The sequence below is a fragment of the Lampris incognitus genome, chromosome 7, assembly GCF_029633865.1.
Source record: "Lampris incognitus isolate fLamInc1 chromosome 7, fLamInc1.hap2, whole genome shotgun sequence".
Lineage (NCBI taxonomy): Eukaryota > Metazoa > Chordata > Actinopteri > Lampriformes > Lampridae > Lampris > Lampris incognitus.
The window spans coordinates 21,893,633-21,912,003 of record NC_079217.1 but is presented as its reverse complement, the minus strand read 5'-3'; the positions used below and the strand labels follow the sequence as shown (position 1 = coordinate 21,912,003).

The 18,371-nt window shown below is 44.5% G+C and overlaps 1 protein-coding gene across 1 annotated transcript in view; it reads left to right on the top strand.

The window, feature by feature from the left end:
* pxylp1 (2-phosphoxylose phosphatase 1) overlaps nucleotides 1-18,371 on the top strand; it is a 63,655-nt gene that overhangs the window by 12,356 nt on the left and 32,928 nt on the right. The window contains exon 2 of the mRNA XM_056284011.1: nucleotides 5,872-6,016. Coding sequence (XP_056139986.1) covers nucleotides 5,938-6,016 — 79 coding nt within the window. The 5' untranslated portion in view covers nucleotides 5,872-5,937. The remainder of the gene's footprint in view (nucleotides 1-5,871; nucleotides 6,017-18,371) is intronic.

The following is an 18,371-nucleotide window of genomic DNA, read 5'->3' as shown; positions in this document are numbered from 1 at the left end:
TGCACTGACTTTCGGAAGGTGAATGCAGTTACGGTGCCGGACTCTCCCCACTATTGAGAAGGAAACCCTAGCCATGCTACTTGAAGCCCTGCAGCATTTTGAAGTGTATGTTGGTTCTAGCTCACTTCCGGTGACTGTGTATGCTGACCATAATCCACTTGTCTTTTTAGCTCAGATGTACAACCACAACCAACGGTTGATGCGTTTGGCACTTTTGGTACAGGGGTGGAACATTGAAATCCGGCACAAAAGAGGAGCTGACAATATGGTGGCTGATGCTTTATCCCGTAGGTAAAATGCCTGTCCGGTTACCATACAAAAAGGTGTGAATTGGAAAAACGGCAAATGTTATCCCCATCCTTACTTATGAGAAGTAAGCAATTAGCAATGGTGTAATTTTTTGTGTGCAATTACCCTCTTACAGATACAAACCTAGGGTTTGTATTTATAAGAGGGGGTGTTACGGCCCCAGTGCCATGTGTTGTGTATATGATTACCCTCTCGTATACAAACCTAGGGTTTGTACTTATGGGAGGGGGTGTTACGGCCCTTGTGCCGTGTGTCTGTAGTTTTCCCTCTCCAGGTGATGGCCCGCCTTTTGTGGAGCTGCTGATTGAGCCCAGGTGACCCCGATTCCTCATCATCTGGGTATATAACTTTGAGAGAGACACCCAACAGTGCCAGTGGGCCATTGTTGGCAGCAGTGTGTGGAGAGAGACGGCCAGTGGGCCATTGGTGTCAACCAGAGAGCAAGCTGTTGTGTCTATACTCCTTGAGAAGGAGGGCGAAACCTTATTAGTGTTGTTTCTTTCGGTTTGGTTGGATCTGAGTTTGTTTTGTTAAAAGCCTGATTAGTTAAGCATAGGGATGCCCCCCGAAACCCGGTTCTAAACGGGAACCGGTTCTAAATTAGTAAAAACTGGAGCATTTTTAAGATCCGACGTTTTCGGTTCTGCTATCGGTAGTCGGTAGGTACTCGAGAAATCATGGAGTGAGATTTATATTGTGGCAATTGTGTTTTTCGAGGAATTTAAACGTCGCGAACATAATCTTGTTTGCCGTTTTCTCCATCTCTCTGTTTCTCTCTCTTACTGCGCGAGGGGCGGGGCTGTGCTGTGCTCCACACACTCGCTCACACACGCACAGACAGCTCTGCTCAAGTGCTCATCATGGCGGAGAGAACTAAACGTTCAAAAGTTTGGGTATATTTTTCAAAAGTCATTGACAACAACGCTCGTTGCCACAAGTGCAACAAATCATTTGCCAGTAAGGGTGGCAATACAAGCAATCTGTCGAAACATCTTTTGTCGAAACACGGTATTAATCTGCAGAAATGCGGAGTTTTCCACTGCTTTGCTCGTAGTGTTCCATCCACGTCCACTGCAGGTAAGCCGTATGAGCCATAGATACGGAGTTAGCTAGGCTAATAACGAATTATTACGAATAGGCCAATAAATAAAATATAATTGCTTAGCTAATTGTTTAGCTACAAATATATAAGCCATAGATACGGAGTTAGCTTGGCTAATAGCCGGGGACACTATAAGTCAGGAGAGATCACGACTCCTGCCGGAGAAGGCAGATATGTTGATTTTTCTGCAGAAGAACTGTTAGGATAATGTTCTAGGTTCTTGTTTGTTTGAACTTCCATTAGCCTTTTGCTGTAAAAATTTATTTTTAATATATATTTTTTCTTTATCTTTATCTACTTTTATTTTTTATCTTATTTGTTGTTGTTGAATGTTGATTATAAAGTCTATAATTCAGACGCATTTAAAACATTGCTGCTGCTGTTGCTGCTGAATAAATAATATTTCTTTATATTTATATAAAGTTATATAATAGAATAATAAAGCAATGTCGATTCTGTTCTTAATTAAGTGTCTTTTTTTCTTGCATAATAATAAAAAAGAACCGATAGGAGTATCAATAAAGTACCGAACCGATAAGCAGTACCGATAAGAGAAGTAGTATCGATAAAATCCTAACGATACCCATCCCTAGTTAAGCGCCAGCATCTTTAGTTGCCTGTTTATTTTATAGTTTGACTAAAGGGTCATTTTGTTAATAAATCTGTTTTTACACCTGGTTCCGCCTCCCACCTTTCTTATTCCCCCGGGATACTTTTATTTTCTTTGTTACTTCCCCTCATCCCCTGGACCTTTAACGGGGAACGTAACAACATAATGTGGGTCGGACAAAAAGGAGCAGACGAATATATACAGTATGGAACATTCAATTTAAGATAATTTAAGGCTTTTAGGCTTTTCAACAGCTGCCCTCACCATGACAACCATGGACACACTCGGCTGAAAGTCACCAGAACACGGTCACTAATTAAACCGAAACACTTGCAAGAAAGCAGTCGCGTTGTTACTGCAGTCAAACACTCCAGCTCAGACAGGCTTGCTGGAAGCTTAGTCCAATTAGATTGCGGCTCATTTGTAAACAGTGTCTCAAACCAATCCAGGACTCCATTTCATCTACCCCCAGGTTGGTCTCACCTACATTAGTTAACCCTTGACTGGTTGTATTTGAGACCTTTTTGATGATAATCGATTGTTGGTATTAGGTGAAAAAATATATTTCCTGCGATTAATCGACTACTTTTTCGGAGTGGTTGATGACTACTAAAATACAGCAGTCCTGAATGCTCTAATGCAGGGGTCAGGAACCTTTTTGACTGGGAGAGCCATAAAAGCCAAATATTTCTAAATATATTTCATTGAGAGCCATATAGTATTTTTAACGTATAATAAATTAAATATGTCTTACTTTTAATGCGACTTCTGGTGCTGCATGGTTTTGCTGATGGCCTTGTAGTCTGGTTCATACGTGGTGAGGTTGAGCTTCATGCAGGCGTTGAGGCTTCCATCAGTTAAACGTGAGCGTAGGTTGGTCTTAATGTTCCTCATATGCGAGAATGACTGCTCACATGCATATGTAGAGCCAAACATGGTCAATACGGCAATACTCACACGCTGCATTGTGTGGTATGTCACAGGAAGCTCGTTCCAAGTTTTAAGAATCAGCTGGTCTTCAGGTTGAAGATTTTTCATTTCTGTCCACTTGTGTTCCCTCGCCAGCTCTGCTCGCTGTGGAGCAATACTTTCCAACTCTCCATTAAGTGACTTGAACTTACTCATCCACATGTCTGATGCCTTCAGGTCAGCAACTTCCAGCTCAAAGTCTCCGATAGAGACCCCGGGGATGCATGTCAGGTCGATTTTGTCCACTGCACACTCATGTGGATGAGTGATGAACTTGAAAAGACCAGTGCGCGCACGAAATTCTCCAAAACGTGCTTTGAATGACTGCAGGAGATTGGACGTAAAGCCAGCTAGCTGCTGGAGATCCAGATGTTGAGTGGAGTCACTTGCTAAGCATGCATCTCTAAATTGTTGCAGTCTTTCAAAGTGCAGAAGACGACCTGTTTCAATGTCCCTGAGAAAGACTTCTAGCTTGCTTTCAAATGCAAACACTACTTGTTGAAGGGATGAGATTGTATTTCCAATACCTTGCATTTTCACATTGAGCTGGTTCAGATGGCCAGTTATGTCCACGAGATAGTGAAACTGCAGGAGCCAGTCAGTGTTGTCTAGCTCAGGATGCTTGACGCCTTTCATTTCAAGAAAAGTCCGGATTTCACTCAGACAAGCTGCAAAACGGCTGAGCACCTTCCCCCTTGACAACCAACGCACGTTGCTGTGTAAAAGCAGACCGGGATAATGATTCCCAACTTCTTCTAACAGAGCTTTAAACTGGCGATCATTTAAAGCTCGGGCAACAATAAAGTTGACCACTCGAATGACCAGCGACATCACCTCACCAAGCTCCTGGCCACACGTCTGAGCGCAAAGCGCCTCCTGGTGCAGGATGCAATGAAAACTTAGGATGGCTCTCTTTTCATGTTCACGGAGAAGCGCTACAAATCCTTTGTTCTTCCCCAACATACAGGGTGCACCATCAGTACAGACAGAAATAAGTTTATCCGTCGGTAGTTTTTTTTCTTTAGCAAACTCCATGAAAGACGTGAATAAATCCTCTCCTCTTGTTGTCCCTTTCATTGGCAAAACAGCCAAGCTTTCCTCACGCAGTGTGTCACCTGCAGCATACCTGGCAATGATACTGCACTGAGATAGATGGCAAACGTCTGTTGACTCATCTAACGCGAGAGAAAAGTATGTCCCGGCGTTTATGTCCTTAATTTGTGTTTCCTCGACTTGATTTGCCATCATGATGCTACGATCGTGCACAGTTCTTACTGACAGGGGCATGTCTTTTATTCGTTTGATTATCTTGTCTTTATTTGGGAAGTCATCAAACAGTTCATTGGCCACATCAAGCATGAATGTTTTGGCATACTCGCCATCTGTGAATGACTTTCCATTCCTTACTATTGCCAAAGCAGCCGCAAAGCTAGCGGAATTCCCGTCACCTTGCTTGGTCCACACACGTGGTTGCTGCTGACTCGTCTGCACTCTCCGCTGTAGCTCCTCGCGTGCCCTTTTCCTGCCGTCCCCCGCTGGAGATTTCCATGCAAATGAAGCATGGTGCGTATCGAAGTGCCGCTTTATATTTGACCGTTTCATCGATGCAATTTTATCATTGCATATTAGACATACCGCAGATCCTGCTCTCTCCACAAATGCAGATTCCTCTGTGCACGCAGCCTGGAATGCACGGTAATCATCGTCTTTTTTTCTTTTCGCTACCTTTTCTGTTACAAGGGTTGAAGCGGATAAACTAGTTGGCTATCTGATAAAATTGATTTCTTCACCTTTACAATGACCCGGACATGCTCGCGAGCCATTGGTTCCCGACCCGACCCACGGGTTACCCGTGACCCGTGAAATTTATCTTCAAAACTGATTTCTGTTTACTTTAAAATGACACAGTATTATTAAGAAATATCACAAGTATTTTAAAATCAGTTCCAAACTGATTTTAAAAAAAAAAAAATGTTCAACTCAAAATTGTCTGGGAGCCATATGCCGTCACCGGAAGAGCCATATATGGCTCGCGAGCCATAGGTTCCCGACCGCTGCTCTAATGGGTACAACTGCTGAAAGAAGTGCTGTGCATTGGTTTTGTTCTTGTAACATAGTTACATTGAATAAAGTAAGATAGATGAAATAAATTAGAAGAGAAATGGTTCCTGCAGGTTTAGCCTAGACATACCATGGACCACTGTGTAAAGTTCATTGGGTTGTAGATGTCCAAGGAGTTCATGATGGTGCTTGCACTGCTAGAATAAAGAGGATGGAAAAGGGCTCTTGTGTTGAAGGTTGATTATGGTCCCTAGTGACTGGCAACCTAATCCCAGAGGAAGGTTTTCTGGTGGGGTTGGTGTACAGTTCTTCATGTCATCTTCTTTGCCCTCTTAACACACAGTCCATCTTGGTTTCCCTTTTTTAGAGCCTGTTTCTGGATCTCCCTTCAGTCCTGGGCTTCCTGAGTGAACTGTTGCTTAGTGTTGTACTCCACAGCTGTGTTCTGTGGTAGCCAGATTTTCTCACAGATAGATCTACAGAGGAAGACAATGTCTCTGTGGATATAAAAAAATGTCACTCTAACATCAGTAGGCTTTCCAGGCTGTAGAGCAAAGACAGTCTGAGCTTTTCAGCCCTATATGGGTTTCTTTTTGTTCTTTGGGTAGATTCAACTCTGCTTATGTGAGAACCATGTGCAGGAGCCAAGACAAGCCTACAAAAATAAGCAAAATTCCCCCTTAACTATGATGTAGTTACACGTAAAGTGGTCTGACTTTGACAGTGTTGCCAACATTCTCTTTATATTGTGTTCTATTTGAGTGATTGTGTTTGGCAACATTATGTACGTTAAAGTGTTAATCAATCCCTTTTTCCACAGGCTGCGGGGGTTGTGGAGTGGTGTGGATGGCTGACAGACAGAGATGTGGACCAGTGACATGACAGGATGTTAGCTCAGAACCGCTTCATCCTTCTGGTGGTGGTGGGGGCAGTACTGGCCATTGTCAGCCTCAGCCTACAATTCTGTGAGTTGAATTTGTACTTTATGTGTTTTTATGGTTAGAATATAATTCCTTATCAAATGCATTTTCTCTCATAGGTCACGTTGATGTAGCTGCATTTTAAAGCTGAAACTATCAGCCATACAAAAAAAGAGCTTTGCGTCCGTTTATTTTACATGTTTTTTTTTTTGCATTTGGCTGTTTAGATTTTCATTATAAGCATATCCTTAAGTCACTTTCCTTTCAGAGAGACCCCATTCAAAACAAAACAAAGCCCAATCCCCAAGATACTTTTCGTAAATATCCTCTACTGGGTCCCTGGATGCTAAAAAAAAAAAAATTCCATTGATGAAGCTGTTGTAACACAATGAAATCTGCTCCTGACTGCAGCAGCAAGGTGTATACAATAGTGACCATTCTTATGAGATCATTCCTTAGCATGTCCTTTAGTTATTGTCCAGACAGAGTGTCCTGCCAAGACGCACTGAATGCAAGGAAACGCAACCTTTCAGTACATTAAGAAATGGAGACGGCCTGGTTTGCACATGTATTGGATTGCAAACATCCCACAAGCAATATTTGAAAAGCATGAAATGATGAGGCAAACACAATATATTTGAACCGAAAAAAAATAATTCTTTGGTTTCCTCAAAAATCTCAGTGTAAGATTTTTTTGGTGAGCACAAGTTTGTCTGGGTAGGCACATAGTCTACTACTACTTTCGGCTGCTCCCGTTAGGGGTCGCCACAGCGGATCATCCGTTTCCATTTCTTCCTGTCCTCTGCGTCTTCCTCTGTCACACCAGCCACCTGCATGTCCTCCCTCACTACATCCATAAACCTCCTCTTTGGCCTTCCTCTTCTCCTCTTCCCTGGCAGCTCCATATTCAGCATCCTTCTCCCAATATACTCAGCATCTCTCCTCCACACATGTCCAAGCCATCTCAATCTTGCCTCTCTTGCTTTGTCTCCAAACCGTCCAACCTGAGCGGTCCCTCTAATATAATCGTTCCTAATCCTGTCCTTCGTCGTTACTCCCAGTGAAAATCTTAGCATCTTCAACTCTGCCACCTCCAGCTCCGCCTCCTGTCTTTTCGTCAGTGCCACTGTCTCCAAACCATATAACATAGCTGGTCTCACAACCATCTTGTAAACCTTCCCTTTAACTCTTGCTGATACCCTTCTGTCGCAAATCACTCCTGACACTCTTCTCCACCCACTCCAACCTGCCTGCACTCTCTTTTTCACCTCTACTGCACTCCCCGTTACTTTGGACAGTTGACCCCAAGTATTTAAACTCAAATGCCTTTGTCACCTCCACTCCTTGCATCCTGACCATTCCACTGTCCTCTCTCTCATTCACGCATAGGTATTCCGTCTTGCTCCTACTGACTTTCATTCCTCTTCTCTCCAGTGCATACCTCCACCTCTCCAGGCTCTCCTCAACCTGCACCCTACTCTCGCTACAGATCACAATGTCATCCGCGAACATCATCTTCCATGGAGACTCCTGTCTGATCTTGTCCGTCAACCTGTCCATCACCATTGCAAACAAGAAAGGGCTAAGAGCCGATCCTTGATGTAATCCCACCTCCACCTTGAACCCATCTGTCATTCCAACCGCACACCTCACCATTGTCACACTTCCCTCATACGTATCCTGCACCACTCCTACATACTTCTCTGCAACTCCTGACTTCCTCATACAATACCACACCTCCTCTCTCGGCACTCTGTCATAAGCTTTCTCTAAATCTACAAAGACACAATGCAACTCTTTCTGGCCTTCTCTATACTTCTCAATCAACATTCTCAAAGCAAACATCGCATCTGTGGTGCTCTTTCGTGGCATGAAACCATACTGCTGCTCGCTAATTGTCACCTCTCCTCTTAACCTAGCTTCTATTACTCTTTCCCAAATCTTCATGCTGTGGCTGATCAACTTTATACCTCTGTAGTTGTTACAGTTCTGCACATCGCCCTTGTTCTTGAAAATCGGTACCAGTATGCTTCTTCTCCACTCCTCAGGCATCCTCTCACTTTCCAGGATTGTGTTAAACAATCTAGTTAAAATCTCCACTGCCATCTCTCCTAAACATCTCCATGCCTCCACAGGTATGTCATCAGGACCAACTGCCTTTCCACTCTTCATCCTCTTCATAGCTGCCCTCACTTCCTCCTTGCTAATCCGCTGAACTTCCTGATTCACTATCCCTACATCATCCAACCTTCTCTCTCTCTCATTTTCTTCATTCATCAGCCCCTCAAAGTATTCCTTCCACCTTCTTAGCACACTCTCCTCGCTTGTCAGCACATTTCCATCTCTATCCTTGATCGCCCTAACTTGCTGCACATCCTTTGCAGCTTGGTCCCTCTGTCTAGCCAATCGGTACAAGTCCTTTTCTCCTTCCTTAGTGTCTAATCTGTCATACAACTCACCATACGCCTTTTCCTTTGCCTTTGCCACCTCTCTCTTGGCTTTACGCTGCATCTCCTTGTACTCCTGTCTACTTTCTTCATCTCTCTTACTATCCCACTTCTTCTTTGCCAACCTCTTCCTCTGTATACTTTGCTGTACTTCCTCATTCCACCACCAAGTCTCCTTGTCTTCCTTCCTCTGTCCTGATGACACACCAAGTACCTTCCTAGCTGTCTCCCTCACTATTTCTGCAGTGGTTTTCCAGCCATCTGGCAACTCTTCACTACCACCCAGTGCCTGTCTTAACTCCTGCCTGAACTCCACACAACAGTCTTCCTTCTTCAACTTCCACCATTTGATCTTCGGCTGTGTCTTCACTCGCTTCCTCTTCTTGGTCTCCAAAGTCATCCTACAGACCACCATCCGATGCTGCCTAGCTACGTTCTCCCCTGTCACCACCTTGCAGTCTCCAATCCCTTTTAGATGGCGCCTTCTACATACGATATAGTCCACCTGTGTGCACTTTCCTCCACTCTTGTACGTCACCCTGTGTTTCCTCCCTCTTCTTGAAATATGTATTCACCACAGCCATTTCCATCCTTTTCGCAAAATCCACCACCATCTGTCCTTCCACATTTCTCTTCTTGACTCCATACCTTCCCATCACCTCCTCATCACCTCTGTTCCCTTCACCAACATGTCCATTGAAGTCCGCTCCAATCACCACTCTCTCCTCCTTGGGTACCCTCTCCACCATGTCATCCAACTCATTCCAGAATTCTTCTTTTTCATCCATCTCACACCCAACTTGCGGGGCATATGCGCTGATAACATTCAGCAATAAACCTTCAATTTCCAGCTTCATACTCATCACTCTGTCTGACACTCTCTTCACCTCCAGCACGCTCTTGACATACTCTTCTTTCAGAATTACCCCTACCCCATTACTCCTCCCATTCACACCATGGTAGAAGAGTTTGAAGCCACCTCCGATACTCCTGGCCTTACTCCCCTTCCACCTGGTCTCTTGCACACACAGTATGCCTACCTTTCTTCTTTCCATCATGTCAGCCAGCTCTCTCCCTTCACCAGTCATAGTGCCAACATTCAAAGTTCCAACTCTCACCTCCACATGCCTACCCTTCCTCCTCTCTAGCTGCCTCTGGACATGCTTTCCCCCTCTCCTTCGCCCAACAGTAGCATAGTGTCCACCGACACCCTGCTGGTTAACAGTACCGGTGGTGGTCGTTGGTAACCCGGGCCTCGACCGATCCGGTATGTAATTCTTATTTATGATCCGCATATTTGATTTGGCAAAGATTTTACGCCGGATGCCCTTCCTGACGCAACCCTCCCCATTTGTCCGGGCTTGGGACCGGCACTAAGGATGCACTGGCTTGTGCATCCTCAGCGGCTGGGTTTGGGTAGGCACATAGTATTAGACTTAAATATATAATGTGCGCACACACACACACACACACACACACACACACACACACACACACACACACACACACACACACACGTGGGATAAAAGTAAATTTAAATGTAAGGAAACATGGTATTTTGAACTGTACCTTTGCCAAAAACCTTCTGAGCCAACTACCTTAAGCTAAAAAAAACCATTGCCTGCAAAAGTTCAGTGAGCTGAGCGAGAGAGTCCTCCCTTTCTGGCTCTCTCCTTTTTTCCCCCCTCTGTCTCTCTTTCTCTCTTGCTCACTCATTACTTTCTTCATGCCTCACACTTCTTCTTTAGCCTCCCTTTTTGCCTCAAGTCTTGTTCAAATGTCATACAAGATAGGAATGCGAGAGAAAGCAAGTCGGTCCTCTCTCATCTCTGGTGTGCTTGCTTTTTCTGACCCCAGATACTCTACATTCCCTCTCCCTGCGATTCCTCCCTCCGTCTTTCTCAGGCCAATAATGTGCATATGCTTGAAATGGAGGAGGGTGTAGCACTTCCCTATCAACACCGCTTACATCCCCTGCCCTGTAATCTTCCCCTGTTTGATGCTGAGGGGCGATGAAAGCTTGACAGTGTAATGAATTGGACCAACCCGCCATTATGAAAGCAGGCGTTCAGCTGCACATGCGTATGCATATGCACGCATGCTGGTCGTCTCCATATGCTGGTCCTCTATCCTTCATATGAAATATTTTCAACTGGGTTGCTTTTCAGTTGAGGCCATTTTTTTCATGTTGGAGACAGCGTTAATTTCATTGACTGAAATAATGATTGACAACATTCATCCATGACCTTGTGTCTGTGGCAAAAACAAGCTGATAGCTACATAAAGAATCAACTTTGTGGGGCGTCCGGGTGGCGTGGCAGTCTATTCCATTGCTCACCAACATGGGGATCGCCGGTTCGAATCCCCGTGTTACCTCCAGCTTGGTCAGGTGTCCCTACAGACACAATTGGCTGTGTCTGAGGGTGGGAAGCCAGTTTTGGGTATGTGTCCTGGTTGCTGCACTAGCGCCTCTGCTGGTTGGTTGTCGGGGCGCCTGTTAAGGGGGAAGGGGCAACTGGGGGTAATAGTGTGATTCTCTCACGCGCTACGTCCCCCTGGCGAAACTCCTCACTGTCAGGGGAAAAGAAGCGGCTGGCGACTCCACGTGTATTGGAGGAGCCATGTGGTAGTCTGCAGCCCTCCCCGGATCAGCAGAGGGGGTGGAGCAACGACCGGGACAGCTTCGAAGAGTGGGGTAATTGGCCGGATACAGTTGGGGAGAAAAACGAGGGAGGGGATCAACTTTGTTTTAAACTGGGATTTGGACATAAGGACACTGAGGCAGGCATGATAGAATCTGTTTTTAATCAGTAAAGTATAGCAGCATGTTGATTTTGTGATGAAAAGTATGATGGCCACAAAGACGAAAACAAGACGGGACTGGAATCGGATCAAATGACCTTTTTTTTAAGGCTCATTACATTTCCTCACTCCATTTGTTGACACAGATGAATTTCAGTTTTTGTCATGGGAAAAAAAGTTTGTTGGTAAATGTTTTTTTTTTTATCCTATTCTTTCTCACTGAAATTAATACTAGTTGGAGGTCTGGAGTCTTCTCATTTTATTGTCAATACTACTTTGTTGATGAAAGGCTTCTGTTGTAATTTATTCATGACACACAGTGTTGGATTTGAGCCATTATCCTATAAAACCATGAAAGGGGTGCACACGGGACATGTCCTCATGGTTAATATATGGTCACCCGCCATTTTTACACCACTTTGCTCCTTTGTCTGTTTTTTCCTCTCAAGCCATCTCTTCGTCATATATTTCGCCCTTTCTGTCCCTGTTTTCTGTGTGTCTGTCTTCACTCTCTCCCATCTCCTTTTCAAACTGTCACTCTTTCCAAGACTGTGTCGACCACCCAGCCCAACCCTTCCTTTCTCACTTCTCAATCTGTCAACTCCCCAAAAAAGCACGTTTTGCTATATTGCACTACGTGGTTTCTTGTCGACCACTGTTATAAGAGTGACAGATAAGCAGTGGTTGATGGCACAGCAAATGCTACTCTTCGCATCTGGCACGCCCAAGCTGAAACTCCTCTGGTAGGTGTGAACATGGAAGCAAGGGTTTGATTGGCAGGTGGGGGGCTGCTGCAGGAAAGTGACAGCAGAGCTTTGCTGAGGAAAGTGTGGAAGAGACGATGCCAGGAGGGAGGCATGGAGATGGACAGGAGAAATTGAAAGGCAGTGTAATGAGAGCCGGGGGGGGGGGTGTTGGAGTCGCAGCAACACAGAAAAAAAGGAACTGTTTTAGGATGGAGAGTTGGATAGTCGTAGTGAAGGGAAAGCTAAAAAAGAGTTGGCCTAAGGAGAACACTGCCAGAGTGAGGGTAGATTCACAGTGGCAGAGGGATGTTGTAGTAAAGTGAATGTACAAAGACTGATTAGGGATAAAAAAAAAAAAGAGAGAGAGACAACCTGGTGTTTGTGAGTCTTAAGTCACTGACTGGGAAGCAGAACAGAAATAGTGTAATTGTCGGGGAAGGGATGGATGAATAAATGACAAGGACACAGGATAAATTGCTTTGATCCAAGGTTACCTCTATCTTTCGCATCAGATAGATAACTCATAGCTTTTATAAAATGTGCACATTTAATTGCATCGAGAACTGTTGTCTCTACACCTTAATTGCTGTCTCCTGTTTTCTTGCACAAATAAGAAGGCTCAAATGTCCCCACTCTTGTTTGAAAAAGACCAACGACGTGATTTTGGACTATTATGTATTTTGCTGTACACTAGACCTTGATATGATTTCTCCTGAATCAGAATCAAGTTTATTGGCCATGTAGGTTTACACATACATGGAATTTGACTCTGGTTTCATGGCTGTCACAGTGTACTTAGAATAACAACACTACAACACAACAATCGTCAGATATATACACTATATATATATATATATATATACACACACACACACACACACACACACACACATAGTCCATGGGCCAGACGATATTTCGGTACACTCAAGGTGGCAAAACTTACTTATAATTTTTGAAAGGATCCATGTCTGTAGATGATATTTTGGTATGATAACCATTCCTGAGTGGCAGCTGTATCACAGTTATCAGCTCATGAAGTTAACCACCCGCTAAACTAAATTGCATTTTAGACGCTGGTGCATATCCTGGTTTAGCCTCATCGTCAGGACATTTTTCAATGTTCTATAATATTGTCTTTGGTATCATTTTAAAGGGGACCTTCTTAGCTTTCATTCAAGCCCTGTTGTGGATATTTCTCACAAATATAGAGGTCACTTGAGCTCTTCAACCCGTCAATAACACACATCTTTCTGCAATGTTCGCCTAAACTATATACTTTCTTTTAGCCCTGTGGCATCTAGGAATATCAGGGACACAAAACACAAAAACTGGAATACTCACAGGACTGTAAAGATTCAGGAAATGTATAATATACCCATACTATTTCATTGTGTGAGGTGATTGTGAGCCTTAAATGAGAACTAGACCAAAGCCAGTTAGGTCACAAACTGGTCTCTATACATTTGTTTAAATACACAATCAAAATACATGATAAAAAGGAATACCATAGTGAGGTAATGAACTATTTTAATATTTTAAACAACATTGACATTTACATATACTTAGTCAATGATACATGTAATCCCATATCATTAGTGGGTATATGTAATGGTAATGGGTAGGGTAATGGGTATATGTGATATGGTTACATTATTGTTATCAAGCTCTGGGTAACCAAGTCCAGAATCAACATCCTGTGCATCAATAGACTACTACCACAGTAATACCATCAGAATCATCACACTGTCATTCATCAAACTGCTCGTTTCTCTCATCATCTGACTCCCCAAGTTCAAAGTCCAGTTCTGGACCATCCTGCTGTTTTTGGTTACTGCAGGTCTGTAACCTGCACATGTCTGTGCATGGAAGTCCATTTGACAGGCACATGCAGCTTGGCATTTTGCATGAATGCACACACTTGCATGTTAGCATTTCCAAGACCACATCTGGTGCAGGTGGGGAGCGCATCCAGTAAATGGCCAGCTTGCCTTCATCGTCTGTCCATCCATACTCAGTAGGGCTTGGCACCACAGGGCTAGCCTGCAGACAGCACTTCCATATTGCTGCCTGATAGTTGGCTCGTTGAACATGCATAAAGAGACAGTCTCTACATGGTGGCAGCTGGCTGGACTCAACCTCTCCCCTTTTGTTGCAGAAGAGCTGGTAACGCAGTTTGTTCACCTCAGCAGTGCTGCTATTAGCAACATACACTACCGTTCAAAAGTTTGGGATCACCCAAACAATTTCGTGTTTTCCATGAAAAGTCACACTTATTCACCACCATATGTTGTGAAATGAATAGAAAATAGAGTCAAGACATTGACAAGGTTAGAAATAATGATTTGTATTTGAAATAAGATTTTTTTTACATCAAACTTTGCTTTCGTCAAAGAATCCTCCATTTGCAGCAATTACAGCATTGCAGACCTTTGGCATTCTAGCTGTTAATTTGTTGAGGTAATCTGGAGAAATTGCACCCCACGCTTCCAGAAGCAGCTCCCACAAGTTGGATTGGTTGGATGGGCACTTCTTTGAGCAGATTGAGTTTCTGGAGCATCACATTTGTGGGGTCAATTAAACGCTCAAAATGGCCAGAAAAAGAGAACTTTCATCTGAAACTCGACAGTCTATTCTTGTTCTTAGAAATGAAGGCTATTCCATGCGAGAAATTGCTAAGAAATTGAAGATTTCCTACACCGGTGTGTACTACTCCCTTCAGAGGACAGCACAAACAGGCTCTAACAGGTACTATTTAATGAAGATGCCAGTTGGGGACCTGTGAGGCGTCTGTTTCTCAAACTAGAGACTCTAATGTACTTATCTTCTTGCTCAGTTGTGCAACGCGGCCTCCCACTTCTTTTTCTACTCTGGTTAGAGCCTGTTTGTGCTGTCCTCTGAAGGGAGTAGTACACACCGGTGTAGGAAATCTTCAATTTCTTAGCAATTTCTCGCATGGAATAGCCTTCATTTCTAAGAACAAGAATAGACTGTCGAGTTTCAGATGAAAGTTATCTTTTTCTGGCCATTTTGAGCGTTTAATTGACCCCACAAATGTGATGCTCCAGAAACTCAATCTGCTCAAAGAAGTGCCCATCCAACCAATCCAACTTGTGGGAGCTGCTTCTGGAAGCGTGGGGTGCAATTTCTCCAGATTACCTCAACAAATTAACAGCTAGAATGCCAAAGGTCTGCAATGCTGTAATTGCTGCAAATGGAGGATTCTTTGACGAAAGCAAAGTTTGATGTAAAAAAAATCTTATTTCAAATACAAATCATTATTTCTAACCTTGTCAATGTCTTGACTCTATTTTCTATTCATTTCACAACATATGGTGGTGAATAAGTGTGACTTTTCATGGAAAACACAAAATTGTTTGGGTGATCCCAAACTTTTGAACGGTAGTGTACATCCGACAGGTGAACTGCTCAATTTTCTGGAACAGCTCATCACTCGCATTCCATATCTGTCCCAGTTGACTAAAAGTCTCTTGGCAGGAAGTGTGCTTTCTCACTATCTTCAGGGCATTCAGCTTCCCTCGACCAGCGAATGCACTGACAGTGTCGCAGCCTGTGAAGGCATGTAAGCCAATTAGGCTGTCACAGATGCTGTCTCCAAGTGAACTTGCCAGTTTGGTGATGTCGACAAACCGTGTGCGGTTCTGAGTCCCACACTTCTGGTAGATGGGACAGGTGATGTCCTTCTGGAAGCCAAGACAAAGCACCATGACATCAGTGTCCTCAGCTGTGATGATAACTGACTTTGAGCCCGCATTTGCTGCATGCAATGCATGCAGGAGCAGACGGGTGTCAGCTTCTTCATGTGTGGAGTGCAGTTCTGCTGCTTCCTCACACCCATCTTCTGTCAACTTGTAGCAGGTTTCCTCACAGGTCATGTACAACACCTTGCCATGCAGCATAGCTCTGTATCGTGGGAGTTTCCACTCTTCCACCAGAAACTTGATGAGACTGGTCTTGTTGGAGGAACTGCACAGAAATTTTCTCAACTGCTGGACGTGGTGTCCCCCTGCAAGATTCTTGTACTGGAGAGTGATGTCTCCAGCCCGGTTCAGTCGTTCAGCATCTTTGATCGAAGTCTGGTGATAGACATCATAAACAACATCAATCCTCCCACTCTGTGCTCCCTCATGGAGGACCTGGGTCAAGGCTGACTCTGCCACCTGTGCAAAGGTTTTGTTGTTGCCATTCATTTTTTGGACCAGGCTCATCCCATCAATGATGGAAGTAGATGGGATTGGGATGTCTTCTGCAGGAGATACATTCTTTTCAAGCTCTCTGGCAAGTGCAGCCTTGTTTGTTTTTCGTAAGGACCCATCAGCATTTGCCAGTGCCCATGGTAGTGGGCCCAATGGGTAGGCAAGGACATCCTTCAGATTCACCTTCCTGCTTTCAGCCACCAGGATCATGTGACTGAAAAGGTTTCTATCTGCCTTCAGAACCACATCCTGTGCTTTCTTTCCATGAGCTTGTTTTGTGCTGACATTGGAGAATGTTTTCAGACTTTGCTTGGTCATCTTGTCGTGGAATTTCACAGGTGGTGGGTCTGCATCTAACCTTGTTTGCTGGAATGCTTGGTAGGCCTCTTCTCCTTTCTCAAGAGCTCTCAAGAGATCTATGGTCACATCAGGTGGAGCCATGTTGCCAGTGGAGAGGCTAACCAAATCAATCTCATCAGGGGACATAGGATTAAGCCAGTTATTCTCCATAAGGTCCATGAGAGACTGGACATCTGCTTCATCTCTCTTGATCCTTGGACTCTGTAGATCTGGATGAGACCATTTGCACCTGCCTTGACCTGTCAGGTCTCTCAGCTGTCTGAGGTACATGCTTCTATACTCAGCTGTGAGATAATATTTGGTCACAGCTCCTGGCTTCAAGCTGAATCCCTTTGTCCCTCCAGCTGTTTGGGTGTCTTTGTTCACCGTTTCTTCTATAGCTTGGTCAACAGGGATTCGGCCAAAGGGATTGGTGGAGCCCAGTTGGACTGAGAAGCCTCCTTCCATGAATTCTGTGTACACATCTGGGTGTGTGATGGGCAGCTCAGACATCTGGGCGTAGTAGTAGGGGAGGTAGCGTGCATAATTCATCCTGTCATAAGCAAAGCACCATGGGATCATTGCTCGAATGCTAGCCAAGTGTAGCATCCACTCTCCCTCTCTGGATGCTCGGATGAGCCCCAACAAGATTTCAACCATGTCCAAATAGGACATCCAGAAGTTCGAGAGGCTGCCGTTTCCACCTCTAAGGAACTCACGGTAGACTTCAAATAGATCCATGATGCGTGTACAAGAGCTGTTCTCGAGGACCTCCTTCAAAGCATGTTGTGAGACTTCTTTCCCAAGACTGTCAATGGTCTTCAGTGTCTCATTCAGGTGAACCATGTCATTCCTGTGAGTTTCTTCCAACCAGGACAGGAAACCATTCAAGGTCAGTCGCATGAGAGCCTCATACAGGAGCTTGTGTAGTCGTACTGCCCTGTTGTACTTGCGGCCATCCATAACACCAGCAATTGAGCCTTCTGCAATCATGCCAGACTCAATGCAGAGGTCTTTGAGTCCAGCATCTTGGAAACGCTTTCCTATTATTGCCAGCAGTGTGCAGATGGTGTGGAATACCCCAAGCCTAACGATGATATCATGGAACTTGTCATGGTGTTTCCATGTGATCTCGACAGCCTTCGCATACAGGGCTTGGTCAAAGACACAGACAATCTTCCTCAGGCCTAAGCACTGCATGATGCTCAGTGACTGGTTAAGCACCTCGTTGACAGTAGGCATTTGTGTCGCTGGAGCATTGATGGTAGGCAGATAGCCTATATTGTCGGGGATGACCGTCATCTCTTCCTCGAGTCAGGATGTTGAAGCCTGTCCAGCTGCTGACTGACTGTTCTTCTTGTTGTGACATGCGTGCTAGGACCCAAAGAAGGTTTTTCTCTCTGGCAAGCTTAGTATTGGCTGCAGTATCGGCATCTGACTTTTTGCTTTGTGGTGGCCCTACCCGTTGTCCAGCATTGTAAGTTGGTAACATTGGTGGGGGTCCATCAATGCTTCTCTTCTTTGTTTTGGGAACAGTGGGCATGGGTTGGACAGGAAGTGGGTTGACTGGCTTTGCTTGCACAGCAATCCCATTGACTCTGTGAGATGTTCCCTCACCACTGACAGTTTCTTCAAGACGGTCGATATTGTCCCAGGCTAAAGTTGTGAATATGCCAGGATGGATGTTAGCTGGAAGGGCAATGCCACTCCCTGATGATGAGAGTTTCTGGAGACACAGGGCAGTGTTGATCTCTTCCATCTGTGAATAGGACACACTGTGACCAAGTCGGTTGAGGATGTTTATCAACTCTACATTTCCTGTCAACGATTTGACACTGAATGGCAGAACAAT